The 20,499-nt window shown below is 45.0% G+C and overlaps 1 protein-coding gene across 1 annotated transcript; it reads left to right on the forward strand.

Annotated features, from left to right (window-relative positions):
- Positions 1 to 596: 596 nt before the first annotated feature.
- Positions 597 to 18,561, forward strand: Mtfmt (mitochondrial methionyl-tRNA formyltransferase). The gene is given in 10 exon segments (XM_090358187.1): positions 597 to 821; positions 2,794 to 3,003; positions 4,916 to 5,038; positions 5,472 to 5,574; positions 7,238 to 7,313; positions 9,676 to 9,767; positions 12,931 to 13,009; positions 15,325 to 15,407; positions 18,137 to 18,290; positions 18,293 to 18,561. Coding segments are annotated over 10 exon segments (1,179 nt in total). The 5' UTR covers positions 597 to 600; the 3' UTR covers positions 18,331 to 18,561.
- Positions 18,562 to 20,499: the final 1,938 nt, after the last annotated feature.

The following is a 20,499-nucleotide window of genomic DNA, read 5'->3' on the forward strand; positions in this document are numbered from 1 at the left end:
GGCTAGAATGGAGCTTTTGACTTGGCAAGATGGGTGACTGTAGGGTTGATGGTTAGGATCTCAGGCTCAGGAACTACATAAACTAGAGTCCAGGGTTGGAGTCGTGGCTCAAGTAGCACCGTGCCTGTTTAATCAATGTGAGGTCCTGAGCTCAAATCCCCACCTTATCACCTCCTTAGTCCCCCCTTTCCACAAGCCCAGTCCCCCTTCCACTGCTGTGTACCAGCTGTGTGGACACAGGAAGTTCTGACTTTCTCCGAGCGTTAGTTCTCTTCAGGAAACTGTGGTAATACCTATCTCTGATAATGAACGGGAGGATGGACTTGAAGTACGTAGATCATAGCACACAGTAAGTGTTTAGCAAATATTACATATAATAATAAATGAGAACGTGGTACTTCATTATGTAAATAAGGCTTTTATCCAAAGTGCGTTATCATTTGTTCCCTGAACAGTTCTTCTGGGATGATGGCTAAACAGTGCAGTTCTGGGATCCCCCTCCTAGCCGTCAGGCCCCGCCCCCAGAACCCAGGCCCCGCCCTCGCGCGGCTTGGCCCCGCCCTCGCGCCTGCGCGATGTGGGCTGCGGGCGGCCTAGGCTATGAGGGTTCCGGTGCGGCTGTGCTGGGGACCTCGGGTGTCCCGTAGCTTGGCGGGCCGCAGGCTGGGCTGCCAGTGGCGGGGGTTAGTTGGACTCCGTGGGGCCCCCGGCCAGGAGGACTTCCGAGATGCTCCAGTTCGCAAGAAGCCGCCCTGGCGAGTGCTTTTCTTCGGCACCGACCAATTCGCCCGGGAGACACTGCGGGCGCTGCACGCTGCCAGGTAGCCGGGTCGCGGCGGAACCGGAAGCGGCGGGGGCTGGGGTCGGGGGCCGGGACCGGGGGTCGGGGGCCGGGGGACCGGGGGCTGGGGTCGGGGGCCGGGACCGGGGGTCGGGGGCCGGGGGCGGGGGCCGGGGGACCGGGGGTCGGGGGCTGGGGGCCGGGGGCGGGGACCGGGGGTCGGGGGCCGGGGTCGGGGGCCGGGGCCTGTGGGCTGGCTGGGGCCGAGGTGAGGGCTGCGGCCCGGAGTCCGCCTCCCACCCCCGAGTGCTCAGGATGACGGGTCGCATCCGGGGCCCACGTCGAGTATGTGTGAAAATCCGGAGCCTGCCGCCCTTCGGCCTCCGTGGGGAGTGCCGGTACTGACCCTCCCGTCCCCCGCTCCCGCTCCCGCCCCCTGCCAGTTTTTGCTTAGGAAGGATTGAAACCGAGCTCTGACTTCCAAGCCCCGGGTTCGGATCTTTCCTCTGCCTCCCAGCCGTCTTAGGTTGGGCCTGGTCTCAGCCGGTGATGCGTTCTCTGCACCCTCGAGTCGCACTCCTCCCATTTTCTAAGGTTGACACCAGGATATAGTTAGTCTCTTCCCTCCCACCCCCCCCCCCCCAAAAAAAGGCATGCAAACGAATAGATTCATAAAGCTGACCTCTTTGGACTACATTGAGTCCGTGTAACCCTTTTTACTGGAGGAAAAATGATGTGAAATCCAACCCGTCATGAACATTCATGGTAATTGGTTTCTTATTTCCCCACTCCTTTTTCCTGATTCCCACTGCCTCTACCGTTCTCATTTTTGTCATTTCTCCCATCTTCTACAAATCCAGTTCATCAGCTCTTCATACATTGAATCTCCGTCATCAGTACTCCCCCCTTTTTGTGGGGAAACCAAGGTATCCCACTCTGTTCTTGCTAGATGGTGTTCTACCATGTAAACCCCAACTCCAGCCCTGCTTTTTGCTGTTTAATTGGAAGTGGAGTCTTGTGGACTTTTCTTACTGGGTTGGAATCATACTCCAAATCTCAGCATCCTTTAGTAGCTAAATGTGTGTTACTGTGCCCCGCTATTAACTTTTTTTTTTGAGATTCGTAATATATATTTAAGAGTAAATAAAAGCAGAAGAGTACTGTGGCATCAAAATTGTGTAAAACAATACCTTTCAGGATTGGGACTTTGGCCTTATGGTAGAATGCTTGTCTAGCATGCACAAAGACCCGAGTTCGATTCCTGAGTACCACATACATAGAAAAAGCTGGAAATGGGACTGTGACTCAAGTGGTAGAGCACCAGCGTTGAGTGAAATAGCCAAGTTGGGCCAAGTTCAAGCTCCAGTACTGGCACCAAAAACAAAACAAATAAAAAATAAGCTGGACTTGGTGGCTCGTGCTTACAATTCTAGCTACTCTGGAGGCTGAAGTCTGAGGATTGTGGTTCAAAGCCAGTCCAGGGACTAAAGTTAATAGATTCTTATCTCCAGTTAACCACTAGAAAATGGGAAGTGGGTTGTGGCTCAAGGGTTAGGGCGGTAGCCTTGAACTGAAGAGCTCAGGAACAGTGCTCAGGCCCAGAGTTCAAGCCCCATGACCAATTTAAAAAAAGAGAGAAAAGAGAACAGCTAAATAACTCTGGAGTTGAATCATAAAAATACCTTTACTGACTGGACACTGGAGGTCACACCTGTAAGCCTAGCCATTTAGGAAGCTGAACTCTGAGGCAACTTGCAGCTTGAGGCCAGCCTGGACAGGAAAGTATGAGGCTCTGATTTCCAATTAACCCCTGGAAACACGCAAGTACCACTGTGGCTGAAAGTGGTAGAGTGCTAGCCTTCAACAAAAAAAACTCAGGGACAGCACCCAGGCCCTGAGTTCAAGCCCCATGACTGACCAAAAAAAAAAACAAAACCCAAACCTTTAGTGTATGAGAAACAGCTTTGAGTCATCTGATGCAGTCACAATTTTCTTCTGATCTTTCTCCTTAGAGAAAACAAAGAAGAAGAGTTAATTGAGAAACTAGAGGTGGTGACATTACCTTCGCCCTCCTTGAAAGGCCTGCCTGTGAAGCAGTACGCCGTGGAGTCCCGGCTTCCAGTTCACGAGTGGCCATGTGTGGGAGCAGGAGACTTTGATGTCGGGGTAGTGGCTTCCTTTGGCCGTCTTTTGAGTGAGACTCTTATTCTTAAATTTCCCTAGTAAGTTTTATTTCTAAGGAAACACAGTTCTCGAGATTGTGGTCCTTATTAATGGACCTGCTATCTAATAATGCTACACCTTGAACTCTTAGTTGGGGTGTTTTGTTTTTGGTTTTTTTGGGTTTTGATTTTTGTGGCAGTGCTGGAGTTTGAACTCTGGTCCTGGCCCTGTCCCTCTTGAGCTCCAGCTCCACTTCCAGGTGGTTAATTGAGGATAAGAGTCTCGTGGGCTTCTACCTTGGCTGGCTTTGAACCACAATCCTCAGAGCCCATCTTCCTTGACAAGCTAAGATTACCGAAATGAGCACAGGAGCTTGGTTGTAGGGTTGTGTTTTCTTTTTGGTGCCTAGACATAGATAATACTCAGCAAGTGCTGATTGGATAAATAGTGGGACTTAGAGTGACACACACACACATACCCCCTCATGCTGGAGGCACACTGGTGAGAGAGAATGAAGGTGTTCATTTTCTCAGCAGTGGGTGACAGTTGTACTGGAGTAAATAGGACATGTAAGCAGATTTCTGGTAGGGGTGCATGCAGCTTGTTTTAGGCATTCTGCATATAATACTGAAATAAGAAGTCAGGCACCGGTGGCTCACACCTGTAATCCTAGCTACTCAGGAGGCTGAGATCTGAGGATGTGGTTCAAAGCCAACCAAGTGCAGGAATGTCCATGAGCCTTTCATCTCTTAATAAATTACTCAGAAAAAGCTGGAAGTGGTGCTGTGGCTCAAGTGGTAGACTGTTAGGCTTGGGCACAGAGAGGCTCAGGGACAGTGCCCAGGCCCTGAGTTCAAGCCCCAGGATTCATAAAAAAAAAGTAGCAAATACAGAAGTAAGAGGAATTGTGGCTAAATTATGCATAGGATTTGTTTTGTGTATTTTTGGGTCTGGTACTGGAGCTTGAACTCTCAGCCCTCTGGTGGTTTTCACTTGGCTTTTTTTTTTCCCACAAGGCTGGCACTATACCCCTGAGCCACAGTTCTGCTTCTGGCTTTTTATTGGTTAATTGGAGATAAGCATCTTGAGGGGATTTGACTGCCCAGGCTGGATTCAAACCTTGATCCTCAGATCTCAGCTTCCTTAGTAGCCAGGATTAGAGGTGTGAACCACCATTACCCAACTTAGAAAGTTTGGTTTATTTGTGAAGACCTGAGAGATGATATAATAATAAATATTTTATGTATTGTGTATAAACTCTGACATCCTGAGCTGTTCTCTTGGCCATGATGGTAGCTTCCCTTGCTCTGTTTTAAGTTAAACATCATTGGTTTCTTAGTTTCTTATGATAGGACAGTCAAGTTGCCCTAGCCTTTTTTTTTGTTTTTGTTTTTTTGCCAGTCCTGGGACTTGAACTCGGGGCCTGGGTACTGTCCCTGAGCTTCTTTTGCTCTAGGCTAGCACTGTACCACTTGAACCACAGCTCTACCTCTGGCTTTTTCAGTGTATGTAGTGCTGAGGAATTGAACCCAGGGCTTCATGCATGCTAGGCAAGCCCTCTACCACTAGGCTACTTTCCCAGCCTATTTTTTGTTTTGTTTTGTTCTTGTGGGTCTTAGGGCTTGAACTCTGGGCCTGGGGACTCTCCCTGGGCTGTTCAGCTGACGGCTACCACTCTACCCCTGAGGAAGCCACAGCCCCACTTCCTGTTTCTAAAGGTTAACTGGAGATAAGAGTCTCTTATTCTTTAGTGCCTGGGCTGGCTTTGAACCAAAATCCTCAGCTTTCAGCCTCCTGAGGAGTAGGATTACAGGCATGGGCCACCGCACCCAGCTTTTTAAAATTTTTTTTAAAGGTGACAGAAGAATAGGTTTGACCCAAGAATCCTAGCTACTTGGGAGGCTGAAGTCTTGTATTAGTTTAGGTGGTAACAAGTAAAAGTTTTCCACTAATTTGCATTTTCTGTCTCAGTGGCGTGCTCAACGTGCACCCCAGCTGCCTCCCCCGCTGGCGAGGCCCGGCCCCCATCATTCACACAGTGCTTCACGGAGACGCAGTGACCGGAGTAACGATTATGCAAATCAGACCTAAGAGGTAGAACTCATGTCTTTGTTTTTTTTTTTGCTTGAGCTGTTTATGTATTTAAATGTTGATGGTGGTCTGTCTTGGAGGAGTGGTGCAGATAGACAGCGTTCACTAACTTCTGAACTGCTTCATTTGCTTTTTTGTTTTGTTTTGTTTTGATTTTTTGCTGGTCCTGGGCACTGTCCCTGAGTTTGTACTTAAGGTTAGTGCTCTACCACTTGAGCCGTAGCTTTACTTCTGGGGCTTGAACTCAAGGCCTGGGCACTGTCCCTGAGCTTCTTTTACTCAAGGCTAGTGCTCTACCCCAGCTCCACTTCCTGTGGAGATAAGAGTCTCATGGACTTTCTTTGAACCACAGTCCTCAGACCTCAGTCGGTTGAGTGGCTGGGATTACAAGCCTGAACCACCAGTACCCCATCAGTCCTTTTGATATTTTTCCTAGGTTTGATGTTGGCCCAATTCTCAAGCAAGAAGCAGTCCCCGTGCCACCAAAGACCACCTCAAAGGAATTGGAAGTGGTCCTGTCGAGACTGGGTGCTGACATGGTACAGTTCCACAATCCACGCTTCCCACTCATGGAGGGTGGGGAGGACTCATGAGGAAACCCTGAACCTTTATTATTGTTATTATTAAAGCATTTATTAGCATTGATTTTTACATCATATTTCAAATATCATGTTTAACAAGTATTCAAGAAGGGAATCTATCTACAATCACTGGCACATAGATTTTAGAAAATAATTGAAATTAAGTTGAAGGTTTGTCATAGATACATATTAACATATGTCATAAAACATGTCTGTAGAGTATATAGCCCATCATAGATTTTTATGTCTACATAGTTAACTTTATATCTTCAAGACCACATCCATAATCTTGGTTACCCAAATATTGAGTCATCGCTCTTGTACTGTTTGGATCTAATAACCACATATTAAGGATACTGTGTGCCTTTTATTATTTTTATTTATTTTATTTTATTTTATTTTTTTGCCAGTCCTGGGCTTGAGCTCAGGGCCTGAGCACTGTCCTTGGACTTTCTCAAGGCTAGTGCTCTACCACGTGAGCCTCAGTACCACTTTGGGTTTTTTTCTATGTATGTGGTACCAAGGAATGGAACCTGGGTCTTTTGTGCATGCTAGGCAAGCCCTCTACCACTAGGCCAAACTCCCAGCCCTTATTACTATTTTTTTAAAGAGTGACTTCTCTCCCTGGCATTCATGATCATTGAGGGTTTGCCCCTGTGATCCTCCTTACTGCATAGTGATGTCCTTTAGCATCCACATCCCATCCTGGCTTCCACTTCCGGTCAGTTAGTGTCTGGGAGCTCTGTGAGTCTGCCCACTCACATGTGATCTCCCTGTGGCTTTGCGCGTCTCATTCCTCTGCAGCAATACAGCCTGGGTGAGTCTTAAAAACTTCATGGTTTTCATAGGAACTAACTGATTTTATATAGTAGAAACCCCGCCACCAACTACCACATGCATGGTTCTTTCCATTCTGTTCCTCCCTTAGAAGTGATGGCCTTGACTGGAGATTGGCTCTTGTGCCTAAACTGTACTTCTTTTATGTTTTATTTTGTTCTTTGTACTAGTATTGGGGCTAGCACTCTGCCACTTGAACTATACAGCTCAGCCTCTGGCTTTTTAGTGGTTGATTGGAGATAAGTTTCCAGTTGAATTTTCTGCCCTGGCTGTCTTTGAACCGAGATCCTCAGATCTCATCCTCTTGAGTAGCTAGGATTACAGGCGTGAGGCAGTGGTACCTGGCTTGTCGGGGTCTGATATTCCATGAAGGTTATGTTTTCTGGTTTTTGCCTTCCCAATAAGCCTTTGAGGTAGTTGTTACTGTAAGTTACTTCATAGATAATGGCCACAAACATGTTAAAAAAAACTTCCATGCAACAGATAAGAGGTAGTGAAGTGGGATTTGAACTCAGAACCCTGTGACTCCCAAGTACTTTCTGTGTGGCTCTGAAGCCTCCGTCTTCTATAGGGTGAGAGTAGCTAGCTAGCTGAGGACAAATGGGCCTCATGATGACAGCATACACAGGCAGGCCATACCCAGCACTCTGAAACGAAGTAGCAACTGTCCCCTGCAGGGAGGCTGCCCTCACACTTCCCTGCTGCTGGCATAGTTGAGTCCACTTTACTCATTTTGAGCTGCTTTGTTCATCTCAAGTCTGTCATGTGCTCTCTCTCTCTCTAGCTTATTTCAGTTTTGAAAAACTTACCTGAAAGTCTTCGCAATGGAAGACAGCAGCCAGCAGAGGGGGTGACTTATGGTGAGTGAAGTCAACTGAGATTTCATGTCCAGTGAGGTGTTTTTTTGTCATGATGGTTCTGAACATGCTTATTGCTTGTTTATAGACAGTACTAGGGTTTGTACTCACTTGTTTGCCCAGTTGATACTCCATCACTTGAGCCAAACCTCTACTCTGGCTTTAATATATATATATATATATATATATATATAGTTATTATAAAGGTGATGTACAGGGGGTTATAGTTACGTGCATCAGGTAGAGTACATTTCTTTTTAGACAGTGTCACCGCTTCCCTCTCCCAGTTTTTCCCTCTCATGTCCACCCACAACTTATATAGTTCATTTTCAACCTGGTGTCTAATGAATGCCAAGGTCCCATTCCCACTCTGTCCTTTTCTAGAGGACATAAAGGCCTGACTTCCCAGCTTACTATATTTCCAATGGCACGATCTGCTGAGTAGCTGAGATTTCAGGGGTGAGCCAAGGTGCCCAGCCGAACAGCCTTTTATTTTGAAAAGTACTCACTGGGGCTGGGAATGTGGCCTAGTGGTACAGTGCTTGCCTAAGTGAAGCCCTAAGTTCCATTTCTTAGTACCACATAAACAGAAAAGGCCAGAAGTGGCATTATGGCTCAAGTGGTAGAGTGCTAGAGCAAAAGAAGCTCAGGGATACATCCTAGGCCCTGAGTTCAAATCCCAGCACTGGCAAAAAAAAAAAAGTGCTAGTTGAAAGACAAGCAACAAACTTCAGTTTTCCTCAAATCTGTACTTATTGTTTGACCATATTTTCTTTGAGAAATTATAGATTTTTATTCTGCTTACTAATGTTAAAATTGTTTATAATCTGAATTAAATACCTGATATATACATATATATATATATATATATATATATATGAGAGAGAGAGAGCGAGCGAGCGCGTGCACGAGCGCCCCTGCTACATGGTTTTTGGCTTAAGGAATAGCTATCTAAATCAGCCTGGTGCCAGAGGTTCATGCCTGTAATCCTAACTGTGCTGAGATCAAAACTGTGTGATTCAAAGCTAGCTTTCACAGGAAAGTCTGTGAGACTCTTAGCCAGAAAACTGGGAGTAGTGTGGTAGTTCGAAGGAGTAGAGTTCTAGCCTTTAGTGAAAAAGTTCAGGCCCTGATTCAAGCCCCCATGATGGGCCTCACTCCTGACCCTGATTTTTTTTGTTTGATTTTTTTCTCGTTCTGAGACTTGAACTCGGGGCCTACCTAGGCTCTGTCTCTGAGTCTCTTTGTGCTCAAAGCTGGTGCTTTATCCCTTGAGCTAAAGCATTACTTCCTTTTTTTTTTTTTTTTTTCTAAGTAGTTTATTGGAGATAAGCGTGTCACTGATAGGTCGGGGAGTTTGGCCAAGTGGTAGAGTGCTTGCCTAGCATGCATGAAGACCTGGGTAGGTTCCTTGGTACCACATACATAGAAAAGCCAGAAGTGGTGCTTTGGCTCCAGTGGTAGAGCTCTGACTTTGAGGAAAGCCCAAGGACAGGGCTTAGGCCCTGAGTTCAAGCCCCAAGACTGGCAAAAAAATAAATAAATAAAAAATAAAGAAAATGAAGTCTTAGAGACGACTTTCGTGCCTGGGTTGGTTTCCTCAGATCTCGGCCTCCTGAGGGTTACAAGTTGAGCCATTAGCACGTGGCTTCTTGTCTCATTTTTCTGCAGGGTATAACCTTAGCCATCTTTAGGTGCTTTCTACATTTACAGTAGAAAGAGCAGGCCCCTCGTGTTTCCTTATTGTATTTTGGGGGAGATGTTTCATTTTTTGCAAGACCTAAGGCTTGACCTCAGTGCCTGGGCTGTGTCCTGAAACCTCTGAACTCAAGGCTAGCACTCTACCACTTGAGTCACAGTGTCACTGACAGCTTTTTTCTGAGTAGTTTACTGGAGATAAGAATTTCATGGTCTTGGGCCGGGAGTTTGGCCTAGTGGTTAAAGTGCTTGCCTAGCATGCATGAAGACCCGGGTTCGATTCCTCGGTACCACATACATAGAAAAAAAGCCAGAAGTGGTGCTGAGGCTCAAGTGGTAGAGCTCTAGCCTTGAGAAAGTCCAAAGTCCAAGGACAGTGCTCAGGCCCTGAGCTTAAGCCCAGGACTGGCCAAAAAAAAAAAAAAAAAAGAATTTCATGGTCTTTCCTGCCCAGGCTGGCTTTAAACCTTGCTCCTCAGATCTCAGCCTCCTGAGTAGTTTAGGATTACAGCTGCGAACCAGCAGTGCCTGGCTGGGGTTATTTATTTGTACTTTCTAACGGGGACATATACAGAAGCAATGAGAACATTACAGTGCATGTTCTCCTATACCTAAATCAGCTTGCACATGTGGAATCTGATGCTTATTCTTTCTTTTGGATTTGTAGCCCCCAAGATTTCCCCAGCTACCAGCTGTGTAAAGTGGGAGGAACAGACAGCAGAGCAGATACTCAGGCTTTATCGCGCCATTGGAAATATAGTAAGTAAGTTGGGAAGTCAGCTGTACCTAAAGATTATTCCTTTATGAGGGTGTGTAATTTGCTGAGTGTTTTGACTTAGAAGTGACTCTTGCAAACTAAACCTAGGAAATTGAACTTTATTTTTTTAATTTTAATTTTCTTTTCCTTTTTTTGGGGGGGGGGAACTGCTAATCCTAGGGCTTAAACTTGGGACCTAACTACTGTCCCCAAGCTTCGTTTGCTTAAGGCCACTTGAGCCACAGCTCCACTTCCAGCTTTTTTTTCTTCTTTTTTTTAGTATTTTATTGGAGGTAAGAGACTTACAGACTTTGCTGCCAAGGCTAGCTTCAGCATCCCCTCAAATTCCAGCCTCCTGAGAAGCTAGGATTACAAGCATGAGCCACTGGTGCCTGGCAGGCTGAACTTTTTTTTACAGAAGCCTGAGAATTCACCAAACACAGGGTGTGTTTTTATATTCCTTATAACCAAGTTATTTTTTTCTTTATGCTGGTATTAGGGCTTGAATTCAGGGCCTCATGTTCTTACTTTTGCACTCAAGACTGATAGTCTTTTTTTTTTTTTTTAATCAGCCATTTCTTTATTTTTCTTTTCTTTTCTTTTTTGCCAGTCCTGGGCCTTCAACTCAGGACCTGAGCACTGTCCTTGGGTTTTCTCAAGACTAGTGCTCTACCACTTGAGCCACAGCACCACTTCTGGCTTTTTTTCTATGTATGTGCTACTTTATGAATGCTAGGCAAGCATTCTACCACTAGTCCAAACTCCCGGTCCCAAGACTGGTATTCTTTTACCTCAGTCACAACTCCATTTCTGGTGTTTTGCTGGCTAATTGGAGGTATGAGTCTTGGATTTTTCTGTTTGGGTTGACTTCAAACTGTGATCCTAGATCTCACCCTCCTGAGTAGCTAAGAGAACAGACATGAGCTCCCTGTACCCAGCTATAATCACATTTTTTGTTGTTTGTTTTTCTTTTTGTCAGTCCTGGGGCTTGAACTCAGGGCCTCACACCTTCCCTCAGCTTTTTTTGCTCAAGGCTAGCACTCTATCACTTGAGCCACAACCACACTTCTGGCTTTTTCTGTGTACGTGGTACTGAAGAATCTAAACTAGGTTTCATGGGTGCTAGGCAAGCACTCTACCACTAAACCACATTCCTAGCCCAATATAACAAGTTTTATTCCTATTTTATAGACAAAGGGTGATTAACTTAGAAGTAGTCATTCACTAAATAGTGAATCGGGTCTTCAAACTCCTTATCCAGTGTTTTTCCCAGTATTTCAGTTACTAATGATATGGACACAAATAAGCAAATTAGAAAAAGAAGTGGAGCTGTGGCTCAAGTGATAGAGTGCTAGCCTTGAACACAAAAGCTCAGGGACTACCAGTAAGCCCAGAGTTTAAACCCTAGTACCAGCAAAAATAAACAAAAATCCATGGCTGGCCAGGGATAGTGGTCCACGCTTGTCATACCAGTTACTCAGGAGGCTGATCACAAAGCCATCCCAGGAAGCCGTGAGTGAGACCCCTCTCAGTCAGTAAGCTGGAGCACGAGGACGAGCGTCTGCACTGAGACTGTGCAGGGTACTTGAGGTTTGGGGCAAAAACATGAGACCTTATCCAAAATATAAAGCAAAAAAGACTGAAAGCTCTCTTGTGATCAGGAACAAGATAAAGATTTCAGCTCTCATATTTGTACCAGTTTGCTCTAGATTATGGCTAGGGCAGTAGGCAAGTGTGTTGCCTTTCTGTCTCCATGTCAGATGCCTGGGAAAACTGTTTTGATGTCCACTGAACCATCATTTCAGCACCAAGGCAGATCTGAGAAACAACTTCAAGAAAAAAGGATTTATTTTGGTTCAGAGACTGCAGTTCATAGTTGGCTGGCTCTCTTGCCTCTGACCTGAGCTCTATCCACAAGGCTGTTTATGATACGTTATAGAACTATACCCATCATAAAGGATTGATTTACATTCATACAGTACTATGTAGTAGAAACAGGAAGTATACAACTATTCTGACAAAATTCGTCCATGGCTTATGTTACATTCTGTACAATATGTAACATACTGTTCTACTAGAGGTGTTTTGTTTTTTTTGAATCTTGAATTCAGGGACTGGGCCCTGTCTCTGAACTCTTACTACTCAAGGCTCCATTTGTAGTTTTCTGGTGGTTAATTGGAGATAAGTCTGAAAGCCAGGCACCAATGGCTAACATGGTGTAAGGAGACTGAGATCTGAGGATTGCAGTTCAAAGCCAGCCCAGAAGTAGGACTATGGCTCTAGCCTTGAGCAAAAGAGCTCAAAGACAGCACCCAAGTCTTGAGTTCAAGCCCTATGACTGACTCCCCCTCCCCCCCCCCAAAAGTCTCATAGACTTTCCTAAATAGGCTGGCTTTGAACAATGATTCTCCGATCTCAGCCTCTTGAGTAGCTAGGATTACAAGTGTGAGCCATCAGTGCCCAGCTTCTTACTAGAGTTTTATAGGAAAAAACTCTTTAAGGAAGTATATTTCAGACTGTTGAAGAGTGGTTCCTCTGGGCATTTGAATATGTACCACTTGCTAAATTTTTAAACATAAGTATTATAGTTCTTACATAATAGCATAAATGTATAACCGAATGTATTCATAAAGATATAAACATGAAAGCCAGATGTTGTGACATATGCCTATAATTCCAGCATCTTAAGAGCCTGATAGAGGGACTGAAGTTGGAGAATTGTAAGTTCAAGGCCAGCCTAGGCTACACAGTGAGACCCTGTGTGAAAAAAATCTGTCTACACTAAGCATTGACTTAAAAATAGTGTTTAATGTTTAAGACCAGGAGGAGTGTGGCCTCGTGGTAGAATTTTTTCCCACTATGCATGAAACCCTGGGTTCGATTCCTCAGTACCACATACACAGAAGAAGCCAGAAGTGGTGCTGTGGCTCAAGTGGTAGAACACTAGCCTTGAGGAAGCCTAAGTTCAGTGCCCAGGCCCTGAGTTTAAGCCCCAGGACTGGCAAAAACAAAAAACTAGAAACACTGATTGAGGGGGTCACATTTGTGTTCGTGTTCCATAATTTTTAGTGACCAAGATCCAGTTCCTTTCTGCATGGAACAGTAGAGGGAAAGGGTTGGGGGCAAACATATCCCTTTGTCACCCCTTTTTCATCTCAACTGCAGGCTCCGTTACAGACTCTCTGGATGGAGAAAACCATCAAACTTCTGGATTTGGTGGAAGTTAACAACTCAGTCCTTGAAGGTACCAGATTTTGAATAGTTGTTGTGGAAGATATTTTCACTGCAGTCTGTCAGAAAAATGTCTTGGCCAGATACCAGTGGCTCATATCTGTAACCCTAGTTTTATATCTCAGGAGGCTGAGATGTAAAGGTAAAGATTGCAGGGGCAGGGGATGTGGCTTAGTGATATGCTGGAACCAGCCAGCAGCCCATCAGGATTCCTGAAATAGGCGTAGGGACTAAGAAAATAGAAAAGAAACAAACAGATGGGGTTCGGGAGGACGACAGCCTAAGGCAGCAGCCCAAGACTCCAGCCTGAGACTGCACCCTAAGGCCGTGAGCCTAAGACTGCAGCCCAGTTTATTTCAAGTTCCCACCATAAACACTCTTCTTAAAACTAGGGCACTGCCAGGGGCTACCTTCCTGCAAAACAGCAATCAAATCTCAATTAGGTTAAATGAGAAGCGACTGACATTGCCCAAATTTATCCTGATAAGAAGCTTGACATTGCCGAAAGTCATCCTGATAACAGCATACTTCCTTGTGTACACAATTGTGCAGGGCCAAGGTCACTGACCCCACAGTCGGCCCCCAACAGTGATAGAGTGCTTGCCTAGCATGCATGAAAACCCCAGGTTCGATTCCTTAGTACCACATAAACAGAAAAGGCTGCAAGTGGCACTGTGGCTAAAGTGGTAGAGTGCTAGCCTTGAACAAAAAGGAAGCCCACGGGCCCGGAATTTAGCCTAGTGGTAGAACGCTTACCTAGCATGCACAAAGACCCAAGTTCCATTCCTTGGTACCACATACATAGAAAAAGGCAGACGTAGTGCTGTGGCTCAAGCGGTAGAGCTCTAGCCTTGAGAAAGCCCAAGGACAGTGCTCAGGCCCTGAGTTCAAATCATGACTGGCAAAAAAAAAATAAAAAATAAATAAATGAAAGGAAGCTCAAGGACAGTGTCCAGACTCTGAGTTCAAGATTGCAGTTCAGAGCCAGCCTAGGCAGGAAAGTCTACGAGAGTCTCATCTCCAGGTAAACAACCAAAACCTAGAGGTAAAGCTGTTGCTCAAGTGGTAGAGCATCAGCTTTGAGCAAAAAGGACAGAAAGAGGGAAAAAAACATGGCTTCTCAGCATCAGTACTATTTTATTGCCACGCGTGCGTGCACATGTGTGTGTTTATATGTGCGTTAGTACTGAGGCTTAAACTGAGGACCTGATGCTATCTCTTAGTTTTTTTCTCTTCTTTGTTTTTTGGGGAGGTGGTGGTAATTTCTTTCAATTGTTATTATAGCAGTGATCTACAGAGATGCTGGTTTCATGAGTCAGGTAAAGGGCACGTTTGGTTTTGAGCTGCATCACCCCTTCCCTCACTCTCCCACTTGCCCTTCCTGCCCCTACCAGGAAGTTGTATGGTTCACTTTTTTCTTTCTTTGTGGGGCTTGAACTCAGAGTCTAGGCCACTGTCCCCACTCAAGGCTAGTGCTCTGCCTCTTGGAGCCACAGGGCCACTTCTGGTTTTCCAGTGATTAACTGCAGCGAAAGGTCCCATGGACTCTCGTCCTGACTGGCTTCTGTGATCCTCAGATCTCAGCCTCCTGAGAAGCTGGATTTATTACAAGTGTGAGCTATTAGTACCTGGCTAGTATGGTTTATTTTCAGCAGTAGCTGCTTTGTTCAGCCTTTGTTCCTACATTTCTATGCACCCTCTTATCCTTCCAAAGAAAGAAATAAGACAAAAAGAAAACAAAAATAACAAAGTTGCCAAGCAAGGTGGCTCATACCTGTAATCCTGGCTACTCAGGAGGCCAGACCTGAGGATCAAGGTTCAAAGCCAGTCCTGGCACAAAAGGACCTGAGACTCTTATCTCTGATTAACCTCTAGAAAATGGGAAGTGGGGCTTGGCTCAAGGGTAGGGTGGTAGCCTTGAGCTGAAGAGCTCAGGGACAGGGCCCAGGCTGAGTTCAAGCCCCGTGACTCACTTAAAAATAACAAAGCAAAAAACCTCTTTTCCATTGCCTGGAGTTCATTTTGATATACATATATATATATATATATTATTTATTTATATGATGAGAAACACATAGACATTGTGTTACAGCTACACTTCTGGCTTTTCAGTGATTAATTGTCGATAAGAATCTCATGGACTTGGTTGTGTGGGCTGGCTTTGAACCATGATCCTTGGATCTTAGCCTCCTGAGTGGCATGACTTGCCATCGGAAGCCACCAGCACCCAGCTCCACTTTTATTTTGGTTTTGTTTTAATTCTAAGAAGTAAGTTAAATGTTGAATAATTTGATTGCTCAAACCTTTTTTTGTTTGTTTTCTCTTCAGATCCAAAATTAACAGGACACTCTGTTATTCCAGGGTCAGTGGTGTACCACAAACAGTCTCAAGTACTGCTGGTTTACTGCAAGGTACATCCTCCTTTGGTTTCCAGTTATCATTTTTTTTTTAATTTTATACTTTGTATCATCACTATGTGTGCGTGTGCCCTGTGTGTGTGTGGGGGGGGGGGTTGGTTCTAGGATTTGAATGCAGAGCCTCTCTTGCACATAGTGTTTTGCTACCTCAGCATTTTACTGATGGTCTTCCAGATTTTTCTGCCTAGACTGGTTTACAACTGGGACCTAATATATCTGAGTCTCCTATGAGTAGCTAGATTGCAAGCATTAGCCATCAGATCTCGGCTCTCATTTTAATTTTATTTGTTTGTTTGTTTGTTTATTGCCCGTCCTGGGCCTGAGCACTGTCCTTGGACTTTCTCAAGGCTAGAGCTCTGCCACTTGAGCCTCGGCACTACTTCCGGCTTTTTTCTATGTATGTGGTACCAGTGAATCAAACCCAGGTCTTCATGCATGCTAGACAAGCACTCTACCACTAGGCAAAACTCCTGACCCTTCTCATTTAATATTTTAAGTAGGACTTCATATTTGACCGCTTGTTTATCAGACGGAGCTAATAGACCACTTAGTGTTCTTAAGAAGTGGTGGCTTTGTGTGGATACATCAGTCCTGGGACTTGAACTCAGGGCTTTTTTACTCAAAGCTAGTACTCTGTTACTTGAGCCATACCTTTACTTCCAGGTGTTTTTGTATTTTGGTGGTTCCTAGTAGATAAGAGTCTCAGACTTGGCTGGGCAGGCAGGTGTCTCACACCTATAATCCTAGCTACTCCAAGGGCTGAGATCTGAGGATCAAGGTTCAAAGCCAGCCCAGGCACAAAAGGACCTGAGACTCTTATCTCCAATTAACCTCTAGAAAAGGGAAGTGAGGCTTGGCTCAAGGGTAGGGTGGCAGCCTTGAGCTGAAGAGCTTAGGGACAATGCCCAGGCCCAGGGTAGGGTGGTAGCCTTGAACTGAAGAGCTCAGGAACAGCACCCAGGTTGAGTTCAAGCCACATGACCCACCAAAAAAAAAAAAAAAAAAACATCTCACAAACTATTACCCAGGCTAACTTCTAACCTCAGTTATCAGCATTACAGGTATGATCCACCAGTACTGTCAGTGTAAGATTACAAAATATACAAAATAATATCTTTCTCTAAAGAAAATTGTTCTTACTAATTTTATTAACAATCTCTTATGTTTTGTAACTTAAAAAACAATCTTACCAAAGTGTCTGGCTAGCCTACTAGCTAGAGAGCATGTAGTATAACTGGTTTTCCTGCTCAGTAGTTAGATTTTCGATGGATTTATGATGATATTTTTGTGTTTGTTATGATGGCATGTTCTCAGGGGTGTCCCACGTGCCTTCCATGTCCTGAGTGTTTTCTGTCACAGGATATTGGTGTGAGGTGCCATGTGCTAGAAAATAGGGATTTTAATGTATGTGAATTAATGCACCTTCTATCTGGCAAATATCATGTAACCCTTTTATTAATTACAATAAAAAATTAAAAAAAAAAAAGAAAATAGGGATTTTGTGTGTAATAGTGATCAACCTACAGACTAGATCCTGAACTCCTCCCTCCCCTTCTCGTAATCACTCTCCAGCCTGGTCTAGAACAGTGTCGGGTGCATATGTCTTAGTTGGCATCTGTGGCTATGAATTACCCATGTATTCATCTTGGTATCACAGAAGCAGCGGGGCTATTGGAGCATGTGGATTTGGGTTTGATGAGCTGGGGGTGGGGGGGAAGGACCTGTGAGCTTGGGGATCCTTTTTCTTTTCTAAAATAAGGATAGTATTAGTTACACAGTAACAAGTCTACTTACTTTGTAAGTAGATACCTTAAGCCCCATTATAACTTTCCATTCTACTCCATGTGTGTTAAAATAGATACAGGTCTATACATTTATTTCTCCATGGTAATAAAAGTCCAGAATTAATTGTATGTTGGCGTGAGTGATGTTTGCAGGTAGGATTTTAGTGAAGATTTGTTTCTATGATAGAAGTTTATGAAGATCACAGTTCAAAGCCAGCCTGGCTATACAAGTCTGTGAGACTCTTTTTTTTTTTTTTTTTTTTTTTTTGCCAAATCCGGGCTTAAGCTCAGGGCATGAGCCCTGTCCCTGAATTTTCTCAAGGCTAGAGCTCTACCTCTTGAGCCTCAGCACCACTTCCAGCTTTTTGCTATGTATGTGGTACCAAGGAATCGAACCCGTGTCTTCGTGCACGCTAGGCAAGCACTCTACCACTAGGCCAAACTCCTGGGCCCGAGACTCATTTCTAGTTAATCACCAAAAAGCTGGAAGTGGAGCTATAGCTCAACTGTTGTAGAGCACTAGATTTGACCAAAAAAGCAAATAGACCAGTACCCAGGCCCTAAGTAATGGCGTGCACATGTGCGTGTGCGCACGAGAGAGCACGCACACACACGCACACAATTGTAAACTAGCCAGGTACCAGTGATTCACACCTATAATCCCAGCTACTCAAGAGGCTGAGATAGGAGACTCTCAGGTCAAAGCCAGCCTAGAGAGAAAGATCAGTGACTCCTATCTCCAGTGAACTACCAAAACATCAGAAGTGAAGGGGGTGGCTCAAGTGGGTGAAATATTAACTGCGAGCAGAAGAGTTAAGCAAGGGCTTGAGGGCCCTGGGTTCAAGTCCCAGTTCTGTTACCAAAAAAGTACAAACTAAAATTTCCTGAGTTGTCCAATTGTACCACCACTGCCTGGTCACTCTTGTCCTTTTCCCTTAGGATGGCTGGATTGGTGTCCGATCTGTATTGCTTAAGAAAACCCTCACCGCTGCTGACTTCCACAATGGATACTTGCACCAGTGGTATCAGAAAGACTCCTCAGTGTGCCAGTGCAGGTTTCAGACGCTCAGACTTCCCACCACGAAGCAGAAAGAAAGAAATTGTTGCTGTGCAACAGTACACTAAGTGGTTAGAAAGAAGACAGACAGGAACCTATGAGGTGTGTCATTTATTGTAAGCCTTATCCACAGGGGACAGCCTGGCTTTCAAAGGAGGGGACACTTGGAAGAGAGAATCCCCATCCTCAAGCTGCCGCCCTCACTCTTCATTTTTTTGTGAATGGTAGCTATTGTTTTTATTCCTCCTCCTCCCCCCAGGAATAACGAAGCTTAAATAAAATTTGTATTTGTATTTATATTGTCCAACTCAAGGAGTTTGTGTCTTTCCTAAACAGCAAGGACGGGGCTGGGAAAGGTGGCTTAATGGTAGAATGCTTGCCCAGCATGCATGAAGCCCTGGATTTGATTCCTCAGCACTATATAAACAGAAAAAGCCAGAAGTGGTGCTGTGGCTCAGCTGGTAAGAGTGCTACCCTTGAGCAAAAGAAGCTCAGGGTCAGAGGCCGGGCACAGTGGCTCATGCTTGTAATCCTAGCTACTCATAGGAGGCTGAAATCTGAGGATCAAGGTTCAAAGCCAGCCCAGGCACAAAAGACCTGAGACTCTTATCTCCAATTAACCTCTAGAAAATGGGAAATGGCGCTTGGGTCAAGGGTAGGGTAGTAGCCTTGAGCTGAAGAGCTCAGGGACAGAGCCCAGGCTGAGTTCAAGCCCCATGACCCACACAAAAAAAAAACCACTCAGGGTCAGTGCCTAGGCCCTGAGTTCAAGCCTTAAAACTAGCCTTCCCCTGTCCCCACCCCCCCAAAAAAAAATCAAGGACAACCAGGTAGTATGTATATATTCTGAAGAGAGTTTCTCTTGTTGAATTTTATTTCATTTACTCTTGTTTCATAACGGGGGCTCTAGTCCTTGTCCAGACAATGAGGCAGTGCCTAAGTGATTTGTCATCACAGACAAATTATGTAAAACTTACATTAGTTGAGGCCTGTTAGCCTCTTTCTTGGGTAGTTCTGGAATACCCACCCTGGGCCTGGTGCCGCTAAGCCAGTGCAGTGTACCACACACTTGATCTGGCAAGAAGGGAACAAAACTCAGTTTTGATCTTGGAATTGGTAGATCAAGCTGCAGTCAGTTGTATTCTGGGAAACTTTCCAAAGATGGTATTAGAGCTGGGAGAAGGGTTAGCAGCCTGTAATCCCAGCACTTGAGGCTGCATAGCAAGAACTTCTCACATAGCTAGAGAGATAGATACATAAATCCATAGATAGATAATTAGCCTGGAAATAAGTGCTTTGTCTCTTAAAGAAATCCTTGGTTCATATGGGTAGAGAGGGTAAGGGTCTACTAGAGGGAAGCATGTGCTAGAGCCTGGTATGCTGACATCATGGAGAGGGGGCCCTCTAGGCAATTGGTAGGACTACAAACAGGACTCCGAGCTAGACAGAGCTAGAGCTGCTCAAGTCAGTCACCTTGGGCATCAGTAGAAGGCAGTGGAGAGCTACTGAGGGATTTAAGCCAAGCTTTCCTGAATAGACTTATTTTCATCATAAATATGAATAGATGTTTCTATAAACTCAAAATATGAGTCAGGTGCTGGTAACTCAGATGTATAATCCTAGCTACTTCAGAGGCTGAGATCTGAGGATCCAAGTTTTTGAAGCGAGCCTGAGCAGACAGATCTGAGGACTCATCTCTGTCTAATCAGCAAAAAGTCAGAAGTAGACCATGGCTCAAGTGATAGAGCACCAGCCTTAAGCACAGAAGCTAAGGAATAGCCACAGTTCAAGCCATAGTAGCAGCACAAAAACAAAACAAAAAAAGCCCAGGTCTCAGCGTATATCGGACTACCACTGTTAACCACATCCTTAGTCGTGACCTGTACTCCCCAAAACCTCGGCGTCTAGTGCAGAACCCGGACAGATGATAAAATGGGGACGTCTCAGCACTCAGCCGGCTGAGGCAACAGGATTTGGAGTTCAAGTTTTAGTAACACTTGGCAAAACCAAAAAGCCTACAGTTATCACTAGAATGGCAGAATGTAAAACTAACTTGTTCCAGACTTCAGAGCTTCAGAGTTAAAAGTTTTTCTTTCGGGGGCCAGGAGTTTGGCCTAGTGGTAGAGTGCTTGCCTAGCATGCATGAAGACCCAAGTTCGATTCCTCGGTACCCCACATACATAGCAAAAAGCCGAGTGGTGCTAAGGCTCAAGTGGTAGAGCTCTAGCCTTGAGAAAGTCCAAGG

Source organism: Megascapheus bottae, chromosome 25 (genome assembly GCF_031878675.1).
Source record: "Megascapheus bottae isolate mThoBot1 chromosome 25, mThoBot2.hap1, whole genome shotgun sequence".
NCBI classification, from domain to species: Eukaryota; Metazoa; Chordata; class Mammalia; order Rodentia; family Geomyidae; genus Megascapheus; species Megascapheus bottae.